A 13,741-nucleotide genomic window follows, 5' to 3' on the forward strand; every position below is an offset into this window, starting at 1 on the left:
ATGTAGCTATTTAATACCCTTGTGGGAATTACTTTATCATTTTAAATCAAGGATCAGCAAATATTTTCCATAAAAGGCTAGATAATAAATATTTAGGCTTTGCAGGCCTACGGTCTTTGTCGCAACTACTCAACTCTGTTGTTATAACCCAAAAGCCGCCATAGAAAACATGTAAACAAATGAGAGCATCTATGTTCCAATAAAACTTTATGAGCACTGAAATTCGAATTTCATATAACTTTCACTCATCCCTAAATAATATTCTTCTTTTTTAAAAAAACCACTTAAAAATGTAAAATCCATTCTTAGTTCATGTCTCATATAAAGACAGGCAGCGGGTCAGATTTGGCCCATGGGTCATACTTTTCTAACCCTCACTTTACACCAATAATGGACTGAGAAAACAGAAATACCAATACAGCCATCAGCTTCCCTCATTCACCTAATCCTCAGCAAGCACTCAAAATGTTATCTTTTACTCTGACACTTAGTCCGTTGGGACATGTTTGGAAATGAAAGTCAGCACATAATTTTCCTATTCATAGGAAAAAAATCTTAGTAAACTCAGTGAATTTCGTATTGGGATCAGAACTGATTTCTCTGTGCAACTTTCCACTTCCTAGAAAAGCTCAAAATCTGAACTAAAAGCGAAAAGGTATCATTGTGGAATTTGAAACCCCTGGGCTATGTGCAACAGACCCTGCCCTAATATACTAATGCTCTGAGTGCTGCAGGGAGATGACCTCTGTTCCCTGGTCCACCCTCCATCCCACACAGGTTAAGAGAGAACAGAGAGTAAGGGGAAACTGACTCCAGAGCTTGGGTGATGGCAAGTAAGGATTTTCTTTTCTCCTTCTCCCTGACCTACTAACTTAGAAAAATGCCTTCTCTACCAGGAAAGGAGGATAAGCAGCTGGCATAGCATTGCGGATCCTAGCTGTATTTATTTATTTATGTATTTATTTATTTATTTTTGACTAGGCAAGTGAAGCATCAGGAGTGGAGAAGGAACAAAAAAATCTGTAACTTGTGATCAATTAGTTGTAAACATTGCACTCAGACCCACCTCTTAGCTGTCATTTCATGCTCAAAGGTCTTCCTATACTGAAAATACCTTGATAAAATGAGGCCAGTGTTTCTTTTCCTGTGCACTTGATGGTCTTATGAACTTCATCTCACTTCTTCCCCATCTTTTTTTCTCCTCACTTTTCTCCTTTCTCCCATTTTTCCTTTTAGCCTTGTCTTTTGAAGTCATGATTTAATATTCAGAGCTGTTCTACACTCTTGCTACTCAAAGTGTGTTTGTATTTATTAGCTTTGTTTTTAACACAATTAATTCAATTGTATGTTTGTATAATGTAATTTTAATAATGGCTGTATTTAACAACTGGGTCCAAATATTCCTGATAATCAGCTCTCATGAGCTGGTACCAGCTGGACCTAGCATATCCCCAGAAAGAGGACATTTTCACAACTTTGGACTATAGTTTTAGGATGCTCCAAAAGATATCTGCACAACACATTTGGGTACTGCTCCATTTATTCACAGAAAATCTCTGTTTGTGGATAGCCTTAAAAGAAAATTAAAAAACAGAGCTGTGGTTGGGTTAGCAAGAAATTGTTTAATGGACACAAGGAATGATTATGTTTTATAATGAAGAACATGCTAATTATCCTCATTTGATCATCACACATTGTGCACAGATATTGGTATTCAATGCTGTACCCCACTAATGTTTAATTCATTATTTTTCAATTAGAAAAAAGTTGTGTGCAGAATTTCACTCTTACAGTTCTGCAAACATCTGTTAGACTTTCCCAAGAACATTTTAGAAGTGTCCTTTGTGTTGGATTACTCTAGTTGAGAATTTTCCAGTTTCTGGTAGGAACATTTCATGTGACTTATTACACCCATGAGTTAATATTTTCAGAGATGTTTCCCAAACACCGTTTTAACTTTGTTTCAACTCTTCATAAGTCTTTAATGTTTGTTGCTCCCTAATTATAATGCTTTGACTTGAGTTTCATTTCATCTTCTGTCTTGTTCCTCAATTTCAGTAAATGGAAGACTGCAAGCAACGTCATCCAGCAGTCAGAGGCAGAAAGAGTGAAATGAATTGAAATGCTATCAAGTACATAATCAGCTTTCTACAACAAAACTGACCACTAGTTTCCTTGGAAGGATCCAGGATTTTTACATTCCCAGGAATCCTTAGTTGTATTTTCCTGGTGTTGTGGACACATGGAGGGACTGAGTCAGGCCACCTGGTTCCTCCTCCCAGCTCCCGGTTGATCTTGGGAAAGTCACTCAACTTCTCTGAGCCTAAATTTTCAGCCTGTAAAATGAAGGATTGGTCGAAGATCTCTAAGATCCCTTCCGGCTTCTTTTTTAATCCTCAAAAATAAAAAATAATAATTGAGAATAGCATAAAATTTAAAAATAATCCAGGAAAGACAAACCCGTTGCTCATTTGAGCCGTCTGCCTTTTTTGATGAGTCACACCGTTTTCACCTAATTCTCTGATACCAATGCTCGTTCCTTAGGAAACAGCTCATAAAAGACACCTTCCATAAAAATGATTCGCACCACCCGTTTGGCGGCTGCTGAGCTGTTCGTGTTCCTAAATGTCCGGGTATCTTCACTGGCGTGACCATCCTTTCCGAGGTCGCCCTGTGACACTGCCGTCTGGTGCTGTCCGGGCGCCTTCGACGCACCCACCTGCCCTCCAGAGCGGTCTCCCGGGTAGCCTTCTACACGGTCGCCTTCGACACCGACCCCACAGCTCTGAAAACGACTCTAGTGGGTGGCCCAGGAACCAGGGGTGGGGGCGTGTCCCACGGTCCCTCACAAAGGGAACAAACCAGAGGTCCCCGCGATGCTTACGACTCCGGCACTTTTCAGACCAACTCGGCCAGGCGGCGGGGCCGTCGCCTGCACTCGCTCTGGAGCGGGCTGTCATTTGCATCGCAGCTGTGACTTAGGTACACGCCTCCAATTTTCTAGTTTGCATTTTCAAAAGGCCCATCGCCGCCCAGGTCCCAGGTCCGCGTGACGCGACTTATTGTGGCAACAGCTCCCGGCAACTGCCCGGCAGCCGGCGCCTCCTGCCCAGCCCGGGAGTGCGGGGCGCCGGGCGACTGCACCGGAGCATGGGCTGCGGCCCCTCCCAGCCCGCCGAGCGCCAGCGCCAGCGACGCGTCCCCGCGCCCAGGAAGGGCTGGCAAGAGGGAGGCGAGGTGAGTAAGTAGGTAAAGAAGTGGAAAAAGAAAAGAAAAAAGAACTAAAAAATACAGACGGACAGACATCAAACGTTTGGCCCGGAAGGCGTCACGATTCCCACGCTTGGGGGCGTCTGGGGGCGGCTGGAGCAGGGTCCTCCGAGGTCCGCAGCCCGCCTACTAGGAGGGTAGCGGGGTGCACCAGGTGGGAGCAGCTTTTTTTTCTGCCAGCGTTTAACTGCTGTCTTCACCAGGACAGAGACAGGGACAGACAGACAGAGGCAGGAAGAGAAGGTACGATGCATATACAAGGACACAGTGAGTAGCTTTTCTAGGAAGCGGAAAGTACACAGAGAAATCAGTTCTGATCCCAATACCAAATTCACTGTGTATGTAGATGTTGCTATAGGTCCAAGTTTGAGAGCCCTTTGTTTAAGGAGCCTGGGAAGGTGGTCACCCCCCAGGGCAAAGGCGGGAATGAGGCATGAGCGGTGCGTTCTGCACGCAGCAGGTGTTGGCCTGATTCCCAGGGAAAGGTGGCAGTTCCTGGGAACTGCCATGTATTACTGGCTTCTGGAAAATGGCTTCTTTTGTAGTTACTTAGAGCTGGGAAAGATATCAGAAGCCACTTGGCAGCATCCTCTTGCTTCATAGATGAGGACCTGAGGCCCAGAGAGGTGGACGCTTGCCCAGGCTGCACAGCTTGTTTGGGGCGGAGCTAGAGTAGAATCTGGGTTTGAAGAGTCTCATTCCAATACTCTTTCCACTATCCCTCGAGGTTGCACCCCTGTCATGCTTCTGGAGACATTAAGGAAATTTTTTTCCAAAGCAGGGCATGGAAGGATGAGTTGATTGAGGCGGAAATGAGGTCCATGATTTCTTCCCATCCTTAAGATCTCTAAACAGAACTAGGAACCCTCAAGGGTCCATTCCAGAGGGTTACCCTAAGAGAGGGCTACCATACAACTTATCATCAAAATTGTACTTGTAAGAGTGAATATTAGGTATACGTTTTCCCAGACAGTCTGGCTGAAGCCCAGCAAACTGGGACTAATGGCCATCTTTCCTAAAGGACATTTTTGGAGCTCCTTTTTGAAAAGCACACACTTTGTCTCAGCAGGCACTGTGCAAGACACTATTAGGTGCCACTTACAGCACCTAGGACATGGAAATCTCTTCTGCTGGGTTCTTGGGTACATTAGAAAAACAAACACAAATGTCCCTCCCCCCCCCCCATCTTAACACTGTTTTCTGCTTTCTATTCCTAAACTGCCACTGTCTGCATTTAGGCCCCATTACCTGCCCCTCCTGTCACCACCCTAACCAGTCTACTCCCCACACTGCCACCTACCTTCCCAAGAAAAAAAGTCCTTGCAGTGTCCAAAACCCTTTGCAATTTGGTCCCATCCTCTCCTCTGATGTGTCCCTCTCCTCTCCGGCAGGCCCTCTCACTCGGGGACTTTTGGGTCTGCCGAACAAAATGACTGGGGGTGCTCAGTTCTTCCCGGCTTCCTCCCACCTCCAGGCCTTTACCCTTGCTGTTCCTTCATCCTGGAATGCCCTCCATGGGCCCCATCCCCAGTCATCCTGGTGAACTGCTGTTGACCCTCAGTACTGAGCCCAGTACAACTACAATAATGCTCCCTTAGCACCAGATAAAACTTTGTTTAGAAGTCCTTTTCCCTCGTAGATTTATGGGCTTCTTGGGAACACTTTGGTCGTCTTTGTTATTAGTCATTATTGCTTTGGGCTAATATATAGGAATGCATTTTCCATAAATACTTAGATGTCCTTTTAAAGTATTAGTCCATTATTCTTTTTTCCTTTTTCATACAAAAATCTTACTTTTATTTTGTATTTATTTTGTTGGCATGGTTACATATAAAACTTCAGTGGGAGAAATTTTTCACTATTTCTGTTTCTTTTTTGGACATTATCAACTATTCCATCACGTGGCTGTTACCGAAAATAATTTTGTTGTATAGAGCAGGAGGAAGTGTTAAAAAGTAATCCTCTACAAGTGTCAAATCTGCTAGGTCCCTCTGGGTCAAGTCACCTCAAGGCCTGGGTTTCTTCCTGAACTTCCTGGGTAAGATAGTCATTAGCTTTTGCTTGGATTTTTGTACAAGTCTTCTCACTGTTCTACCCTGATCTTTTCTCCACTACCCACTCCCACCTGCCCTCCTGGCTGTAATCTTCCACATGATCTCCAGAGTGATCTCTCTATAAGAAAACCCTATTATGTCAATCTTCTGTTGAAAAAAACTTACCATCCCATTTGGTGGGCACATAAACCAGTGGTCAAGAATATGATAACCTGGGTTTGACTGTTGGATTCATTACTTATTAGCTGTGTGATCTTGGTTATTTAACCTCTCTGCGCCCTAATTTCCTTATTTGTAAAATGAGGGTCAGAACAATATTTATTTCATAGAGTTGCTGTGAGGATTAAATTAATTTAGTTCATGTGAAGTACTCACACCAATGCCTGGCACAGAATATGTGCTTAATATAAATGATTACAATGATTACTATTGTAAGATAAAGTCCCAAATCCTTAGCATGCCATCCTAGCTCATCCTTGAACTGATTCCTGCCAACTTCTCCAATTTCAACTCTCTCCACACTCATATTCTACCTTACTATTTGCTGCTTCTCAAGCTTATTCTGTTTCTTTCTCTTTTGTACCTGCTTTTTCTCTTTTCAGACTATTCCTTCTCTCTCTCCCATCTTTCAAGAGCACTCAAGGCCACTCCTCTCTAAGCTCTTCCCACCCCCGGTGCTGCCACCACGCCAGCAGGGTTGCTCTTATACCTTCTCCTATCGTATTTCAAAACATTTTCTTGGGTTTATGTTTCCATGTTTGCCTCCCATCCTAAGCTGTTGCCTCCTTGAGAACAGGAAGTATTTGGGATCTTTATATTTCAATGCTTACCATATACCAGGCACTGATGAATATTTCTTGAGCGACTGCATGTCCCTCTGGTTCCCTGGCTTCCTTAGTGTCTTCTTGTCTCCTAGCAGCATAACTAGACTAATGACAGTCTGCAAGGAGAAAATTTGATATTAAAATAACCTGAAAATAGACTCAGAGTCGACTCACTCATATACCTTCTCTTTCTCTGCCCCAAGCACTTGACTTTGGAAATCTGATCTGTGAAAGGTATGATTATTATTAATTAAGCCCCTATAGCTATCAGAATAGTAATGCTTTCACTATTTCAAAAATGCATCAGGCTGAGAGTTCAGTAGTTCAGCAGTGTCTTTAAAATGCAATGAACATGTTTGCTTGCATGAAATATTTATTTATTAGCGGCACAACTTTAAAATATTCTGAATTAAACTTCTTGAGACCTGTCTACAGACTTTCCACTTTTACCTTAGTCTAAAATGTTGAGAAGACACTGTAATAAAATAATGCATAATAAAAAAAAAGTGTGGGAAACTTTTCTTAGTTAGAGAAATGTTATACGAATAACTTGAGGATCCTTGCCTGTTACAAAGGGAAGAAGTGAGATCAGAATGGATGATCTCCAAGGACGCGTCACAGTTTTTCCCTAATATCTGATAAGAAAATTCCTGTTGATTGTCAGTAAAAGGAACTAAATTACTTCTGAAAGTCCAACTTTTAAACAATCATATTTCTGAGTGTTTTTTGGAGAGCTGCTAATTTTTACNGCAGTGTCTTTAAAATGCAATGAACATGTTTGCTTGCATGAAATATTTATTTATTAGCGGCGCAACTTTAAAATATTCTGAATTAAACTTCTTGAGACCTGTCTACAGACTTTCCACTTTTACCTTAGTCTGAAGTGGTGAGAAGATACTGTAATAAAATAATGCATAATTTTAAAAAAGTGTGGGAAAGTTTTCTTAGTTAGAGAAATGTTATATGAATAACTTGAGGATCCTTGCCTGTTACAAAGGGAAGAGGTGAGATCAGAATGGATGATCTCCAAGGACGCGTCACAGTTTTTCCCTAATATCTGATAACAAAATTCCTGTTGATTGTCAGTAAAAGGAACTAAATTACTTCTAAAGTCCAACTTTTAAACAATCATATTTCTGAGTGTTTTTTGGAGAGCTGCTAATTTTTACTATATTTATTCAAAATAAACTAGAAAAAACATCAAATTTTGAAAAACAAATTCTTCATATATGTCTATAGACAAACATAATAAAGAAGTTTTTAGCTCTTAGAGAGTCTGGACAAATTATTACCTCCAAGCTGTTTGGCAAATATGTTTCCCAAAAGCTTTAGAACACATGTAGTACCTCCAGACCAAAAACCAAAAAAACATTTAAAAAACCCCCACAATAAACAAACAAAAAAATACCTGTTTATACTTATAAGAAATACCTTTTTTGAGATGCTGATGATTCCCATTCATAACTGTTAGCTTGAAATGCACAACTTTTAAATTCTGTCTAAAATTGATAAAATATTATCCTCAAGACACTGAGGTATAAAATACAGTTGACACAAAATGTAGAAACACATCGAATCTGTTTTTCTGCCACAACTTCATCTCAAAGAAAAGATAAAACTTTCTGCCCACCACCCCCTCAGTGTCATTACTTATATAATGCAGATAGATTTCTTATTGGTAGGAAAAGATGAACCCTGTGTGCATAGATAGAACAAGAACGCTGTTTGCCATAGCCCTGAGAGGCACAGATCTAATTAATTTGTAAATATCTCTGGCCTTTGAACTATGTCTATTCTCAAGTCTAGATAATGAAATTGGGTTAAAATTTCCAAAATGTCAAGAACGCTGTTTGCCATAGCCCTGAGAGGCACAGATCTAATTAATTTGTAAATATCTCTGACCTTTGAACTATGTCTATTCTCAAGTCTAGATAATGAAATTGGGTTAAAATTTCCAAAATGTGTTGCACATAGATAAGATATTGGAAAGACGTTCTTAGCTTTCAAAAGAAAAGAGCTGTAAATTTCTACTCTGAAAATGGAAGGCTAGTATATGTTATTTTATGCTAAAAGGTTGTGTTTCGTCTGCTCCAATTTAAGTTTTGGTCACTAACAGTGCTCAAAGACACACTGTCTCTAAATAAGCACAAGTGGGTAGACCCTTGCTAAGGCCTGGATTCCAAATCCAAGTAGTTAGAGTGGCTTTAATGAAACAATTTTGAGGTAATTCAGGATTGTGGAATTTATATCTATTCCAAGATGTAGTTAATAGAATATTTTTGTGAAAAGCCAAATTTAGACTGAAAATATTCATATTTGCTCTCAATTCCAACATGGGCATTTTGTTGTTGTTATTGCTGCTGCTGTTAAATAAATTAATTTTTTCAGGATCTCCACTTGGAAATGTTAAATGACAAAATCAGTCCCTGTCTGTATAAGTCAGTGTTTAGCTAGATTTAAAAAATTATGGATCTGCAAAACAAAAAGAGACTATGAAAATGTTTGTCTTACTATCACCACAGATATTGGTTTTTAATATTTTTAAAATATTTATTTGGAAAGTAGGGAAAGAATGCTCAACATGATTTTTTGCATCTTTACCCTCAGCATGGACTGCAAGCCCCTGAAAGAAAAGCATCAGAGATGGTCTCTTTTTCCTTTGTTATATGTAATAAAGTATCCAAGTATGTGCATATGTGTGCGTTATATGTGATATGTGAAGACTCTCTTCCTGGGTCCATTACTCTACGGAGACCGCATGGTCAATAGCCCTGTCTATGAAGAAAGACAGATTCAGGGAGAAAGAAGCACATAGTTGCTTTCACGCTTTCTCCTTGTGCCAATAGCTATCCATTGAGTTTTGTTTGCTTATTTGTTTGTTTGGTTGGTTGGTTTTTCATATATTTTCCCATGTCGTCTTGAGCCAAAGAACTCAAGTCAGTGTTTAGCTAGATTTATTTTATGCTAAAAGGTTGTGTTTTGTCTGCTACAATTTAAGTTTTGGTCACTAACAGCGCTCAAAGGCAGACTGTCTCTAAATAAGCACAAGTGGGTAGATCCTTGCATCAAACCAATGAATGTTGGTTTAGCTGGAGTGATCATTTTATGTAAACACAGTGATGAAGAGCTATGAAAGTCTCCCTAAAAGCACCAAGACTCCCTAATTGAATTATAAGAACTTCAGTGTGACCAGCGCCACCACAACATAGCCATTGTCATTCCTAATTATCCTCTAAGGGACTTCAAACTTTGGAGTGTTTCCAGAAAGTGGTCAAATGTATGTATATATATATATATATTAATTTGTATGACTTTTACTATAAAAGTACCAAGAGTTTCATGCCAATGTCTTATTTTAATTCAGTTTTCCTAAAGGAAAACTATATATTTTCTATATAGTTCCTAGTCATAATTTCAGAGGGAGAAGGGACCTCTCTCCTTCAGACTGAAGCTCTGTGAGGTCTGTATCTACCTTTCTCATATTTCTGGACCCACCTCTTTCCCCCATTTTCAGTGCCAGTGTCCTACTCCACGTTGAATCAGATCTCACCTTGACAACTGCAATAATTGTAACCAGTTGCCCTGTCCTATCCCTTCCTTTCTGTCTCTCCTGTCATTTGCACTAAGCCAAGAATAATCTTTCCAAAAAACACACCTTATGATTTTATTTCTCTTCCATGGATAAAAACCCTACAAAGGATTCCTGTTGCATTCAAAATAAAATCTATCTCCTTCACTTGTCACAAAAGACTTCCCTTTCCCACCTCAGTGCCTCCCACTCTCTACCTCAGTCTGTTTCTGCTGTGCTGTGGAGTAATTAATGTTCCTGGACACACAATATAGTTTCTTACCCTGTCTTTGTACATGCTTTTCCCTCTGTCTAGAATGTCCTTTCTCGTTGCTCGCTGGAAACTTATGCAAGAGCCAATTCAGGCATCTTCTCCTCTTAAACACCTTTTGCTCCACCCAGCAAGACACAAACTTGTATCACAGTACAGTAGGCCCTTCACAGGCTCAGGAGAAAGGAAGAGCACCCCTTGGGCCAAAAAAAAAAGAAAAGATATAAGAAGAATCGTCAGAAGACAATACTCAGTGGAAGATGCTTCTGTTCTTATCTTTTCTGGGGACACTGGGGAGGCTTCCTCTGGTAGGTGTCTTAGATGGAGAAGGGGTTGATAATGTCCATTGAAATGAGAAGTGGGAAAGTTGCAACCCAAGCAATGAAAGAAGGTTCAGCCCTGAGAAAGAAGAGACATGGCAGTTAGAGGGGATGTGAGAAAATTTTTCCTGAATATATTATATTTAAAATACACTTATTCTCAAAACAAATGACAGCTCTTGAAACTGAATTAATTTAGCTTTATGAAAAACTCCGTATATTTTTCTTACTTTTTTTCTTTTGCTGTGGAACTATGAAAAATTTGACATGGAGCAGCATTGTGCCATTAATGGTTTACTAAATCATAGACCATATTTACAAGCAATGGAACTGTGGTATGAAGAAATAGACAACCTTGAAAAGAGAAGGTAGGATTACAAATTAGTGCAGTATTTGTGAAGGACTCTCTGAAAACACATATTAATATCAAATGTGCATAGTTTTTGGCCCAGCACATTTACATCTAGGAATATTCTCTCATGAAATGATCAGATAGGTTTATGGTGATGTATATGAACAGATATTGTTCCAGCACCATTTATCATATCGAAAAGTTAGAAACAACCCAGATGTCCTTCAGTAGGAATTTATTAGATAAATTAGGATATATAGTTGTCCCTACTTATCCACAGAGGTTAAGTTCCCAGAACCCTGGTAGATGCCTGAAACTGCAGCTCATACTGAACCCTGTATATACTATGCTTTTCCCATACATACCTACTTATAAGTTTAATTTATAAATTGGGCACAGTAAGAAATTAACAACAATAACTAATAATAAAATAGAATAATTATAACAATATGCTAGCATCACTACTCCTGTGCTTTGGGGCCATAATTAAGTAAAATTAGGGTTACTTGAATACAAGCACTGCAATACTGTGACAGTCGATCTGATAGCTGAGATGGCTACTAAGTGACTAACAGGCAGGTGGTGTCTACACTGTGGATACACCGGACAAAGGGATGACAGAGTGGGACAGCACAAGATCTCATCACATGACTCAAATGACTAGCAATTTAGAACTTATGAATTGTTTATTTCTGGAATTTTCCACTTAATATTTTCAGACCAGAAAATATTAAATGGAAAAATAACATTTTTAATATTAATATTTACCAGACAGTTGACTGCTGCTAACTGAAATTATGGAAAGCAAATCCACAGATAAGGGAGTTTACTGCAATTACACAATGTACTCCAATGTAATCTCTAAATAAACAACTACTCCTCACTTTTAAATAGAATGAGGTAGACCTATATATGTGGACATAGGTAAATGTATTCAATATATTGTTAATGGAAAAAACAGGTTATAGAAATAAAATCTCATTTAATAAATAATTGAATTTATTTTATCTTTTAAACAGCTTTATTAAAATATCATTTGCATATCATATGATTCACTTATTGTCTTTGTTTGTGCTGCTATAACAGCATATCTGAGACTGGGTAATTTATGCAGAACAGAAATTTTTCTCACATTTCTAAAAGTTGGGAAGTCCAAGATCACGGCAACAGCAGGTTTGGTGTCTAGAGAGGGCTTCTCTGCTGTGTCCTCACATGGCACAAGAACAGAAGGGCAAGCTAGCAAGATATCTAAATGCTCCATCCCTTAACACTGTCACATTGGCAACATCTGAATTTTGGAGGGGACACATTCAAACCGTAGCACCCATTTAAAATGTACAACTGACAATCATCACCACAATCTAATTTTAGAACATTTTTGTCTCCTCCCAAAAGAAACAACTACTCAACAGCAGTCAAACCCCATTCCCCCCACCCCATCCCACTACCAAATCTATCTTTTGTTTCTACGTATTTGCCCATTCTGAACATGAATGGTTTTTGACTGGCTTTTTTCACTCAGCATAATGTTTTCAAGTGTCATCCATGTTGCAATATGTGTCGGTATTTAATTCCTTTTTATTGCTGAATAATATTCCGTTGCATGACTATACCACATTTTATTTATCCATTCATCAGCTAATAGATGCTTGGGTTTTTTCTACATTTTGGATATTATAAATAATAAGTGAACATTTGTGTGCAAATTTTTGTGTAAACATTTGTTTTCCTTTTGCTTGGGTGCATACCCAGGAGAAGAATTTCTGGGTCATATAGTAACTCTATATCTAACTTTTTGAGGAACTCTCAAACTGTTTTCCAAAGTGGCTGAACCATTTATATTTGCACAGCGATGTAGGAGGGTTCCAATTTCTCTACTTACTCACCAACATTTGTTAACATGTGACCTCTTTAAAGTCATGTGTGTGAAATGGTATCTCACTGTGATTTTGGTTTGCATTTCCCTAATGACTAATGATATTGAGCATCTTTTTATGTGCTTATTGGCCAATTTCAATTTATTTTTAAAGGTTATATTTATATGAACAAATACATGTGGGAAGTGATAGACTAAGATGTTAGTAGTGCTTCTGTCTTCAGGATGTTATTTCTTATTTTCTCCTCTGTTTCTGTATCAGTCAGGGTTCTACTGAGGAACAGAATAAGTAGGATGAATGGATGCATGGATAGATAGATAAGATAGGCAGCAAGATATTGGCCTATGCAATCATGTAGGCTGGCTAGGCTAGTCCAGAAGTCATAAGATAGGGCAGGTGGTCAGAAAGGGCAGGCTGGAGTTGAAGCTGCAGTCCACAGGAAGAATTTCTTTTTTCTCAGGGAGACCTCAGTTCTACTCTTAAAGCTTTTTAACTGATTGGATGATACCCACCGAAATAATCAAGGACAACCTTCTTTGCTTAAAGTTAATTGATTGTAGACATTAACCACATCTACAAAATACATTCACAGTAACACCCAGATTAATGTTGGATTAAATAACTGGCCATTATAGCCTAGCCCAGTTGACACAAAACTAACCATTACAATTTCCTTCTGCATTATTTAATTATTTAAATACAACGAGTCTCTTTTTAAATGAGCAAAAACTATATAGTTTAGGTTTAAAAACTTTTTTTATACCATAGCACCTCTACTTTCATACCTGATGATTATGAAGCTGTTTATCTTAGTATCCTCCAAAATGCTCAGCATAGTAGATTGTACCTGGCAATTTACTACTATTCATAGTAGATGCTATATTAGTTTTCTATTGTTACTATAACAAATTAACACAAATTCAGTGGCTTAAAACAACACAGATGTATTCTCTTACAGTTCTGGAGGTCAGAAGTCCAAAATCAGTGGCACTGGGCTAAAGTCAAGATCTCGGCAGGGCTGGTTCCTTTTGGAGGCTCTGAGGAGAGAATCTTTTTCCTGCCTTTTCCAGCTTCTAGAGCTATATTCCCTACATTCCTTGGCTCATGGTCCCCATGTCCATCTTCAATTCCAGCACTGTAGCATCTTCAAGTCTATGCTTCCATTGTCACATCACCTTCTCCTTTTCTGTAGTCAAATCTCCCTG

At 39.2% G+C, this 13,741-nt stretch overlaps 1 protein-coding gene across 1 annotated transcript in view; it reads left to right on the top strand.

Annotated features, from left to right (window-relative positions):
* Positions 1-3,150: 3,150 nt before the first annotated feature.
* Positions 3,151-13,741, top strand: part of STMND1 (stathmin domain containing 1) — a 27,747-nt gene continuing 17,156 nt past the window's right edge. Inside the window, exon 1 of the mRNA XM_008584469.1 lies at positions 3,151-3,237. Coding sequence (XP_008582691.1) covers positions 3,151-3,237 — 87 coding nt within the window. The remainder of the gene's footprint in view (positions 3,238-13,741) is intronic.

This window comes from Galeopterus variegatus, unplaced genomic scaffold (assembly GCF_000696425.1).
Source record: "Galeopterus variegatus unplaced genomic scaffold, G_variegatus-3.0.2 Scaffold3270, whole genome shotgun sequence".
Lineage (NCBI taxonomy): Eukaryota > Metazoa > Chordata > Mammalia > Dermoptera > Cynocephalidae > Galeopterus > Galeopterus variegatus.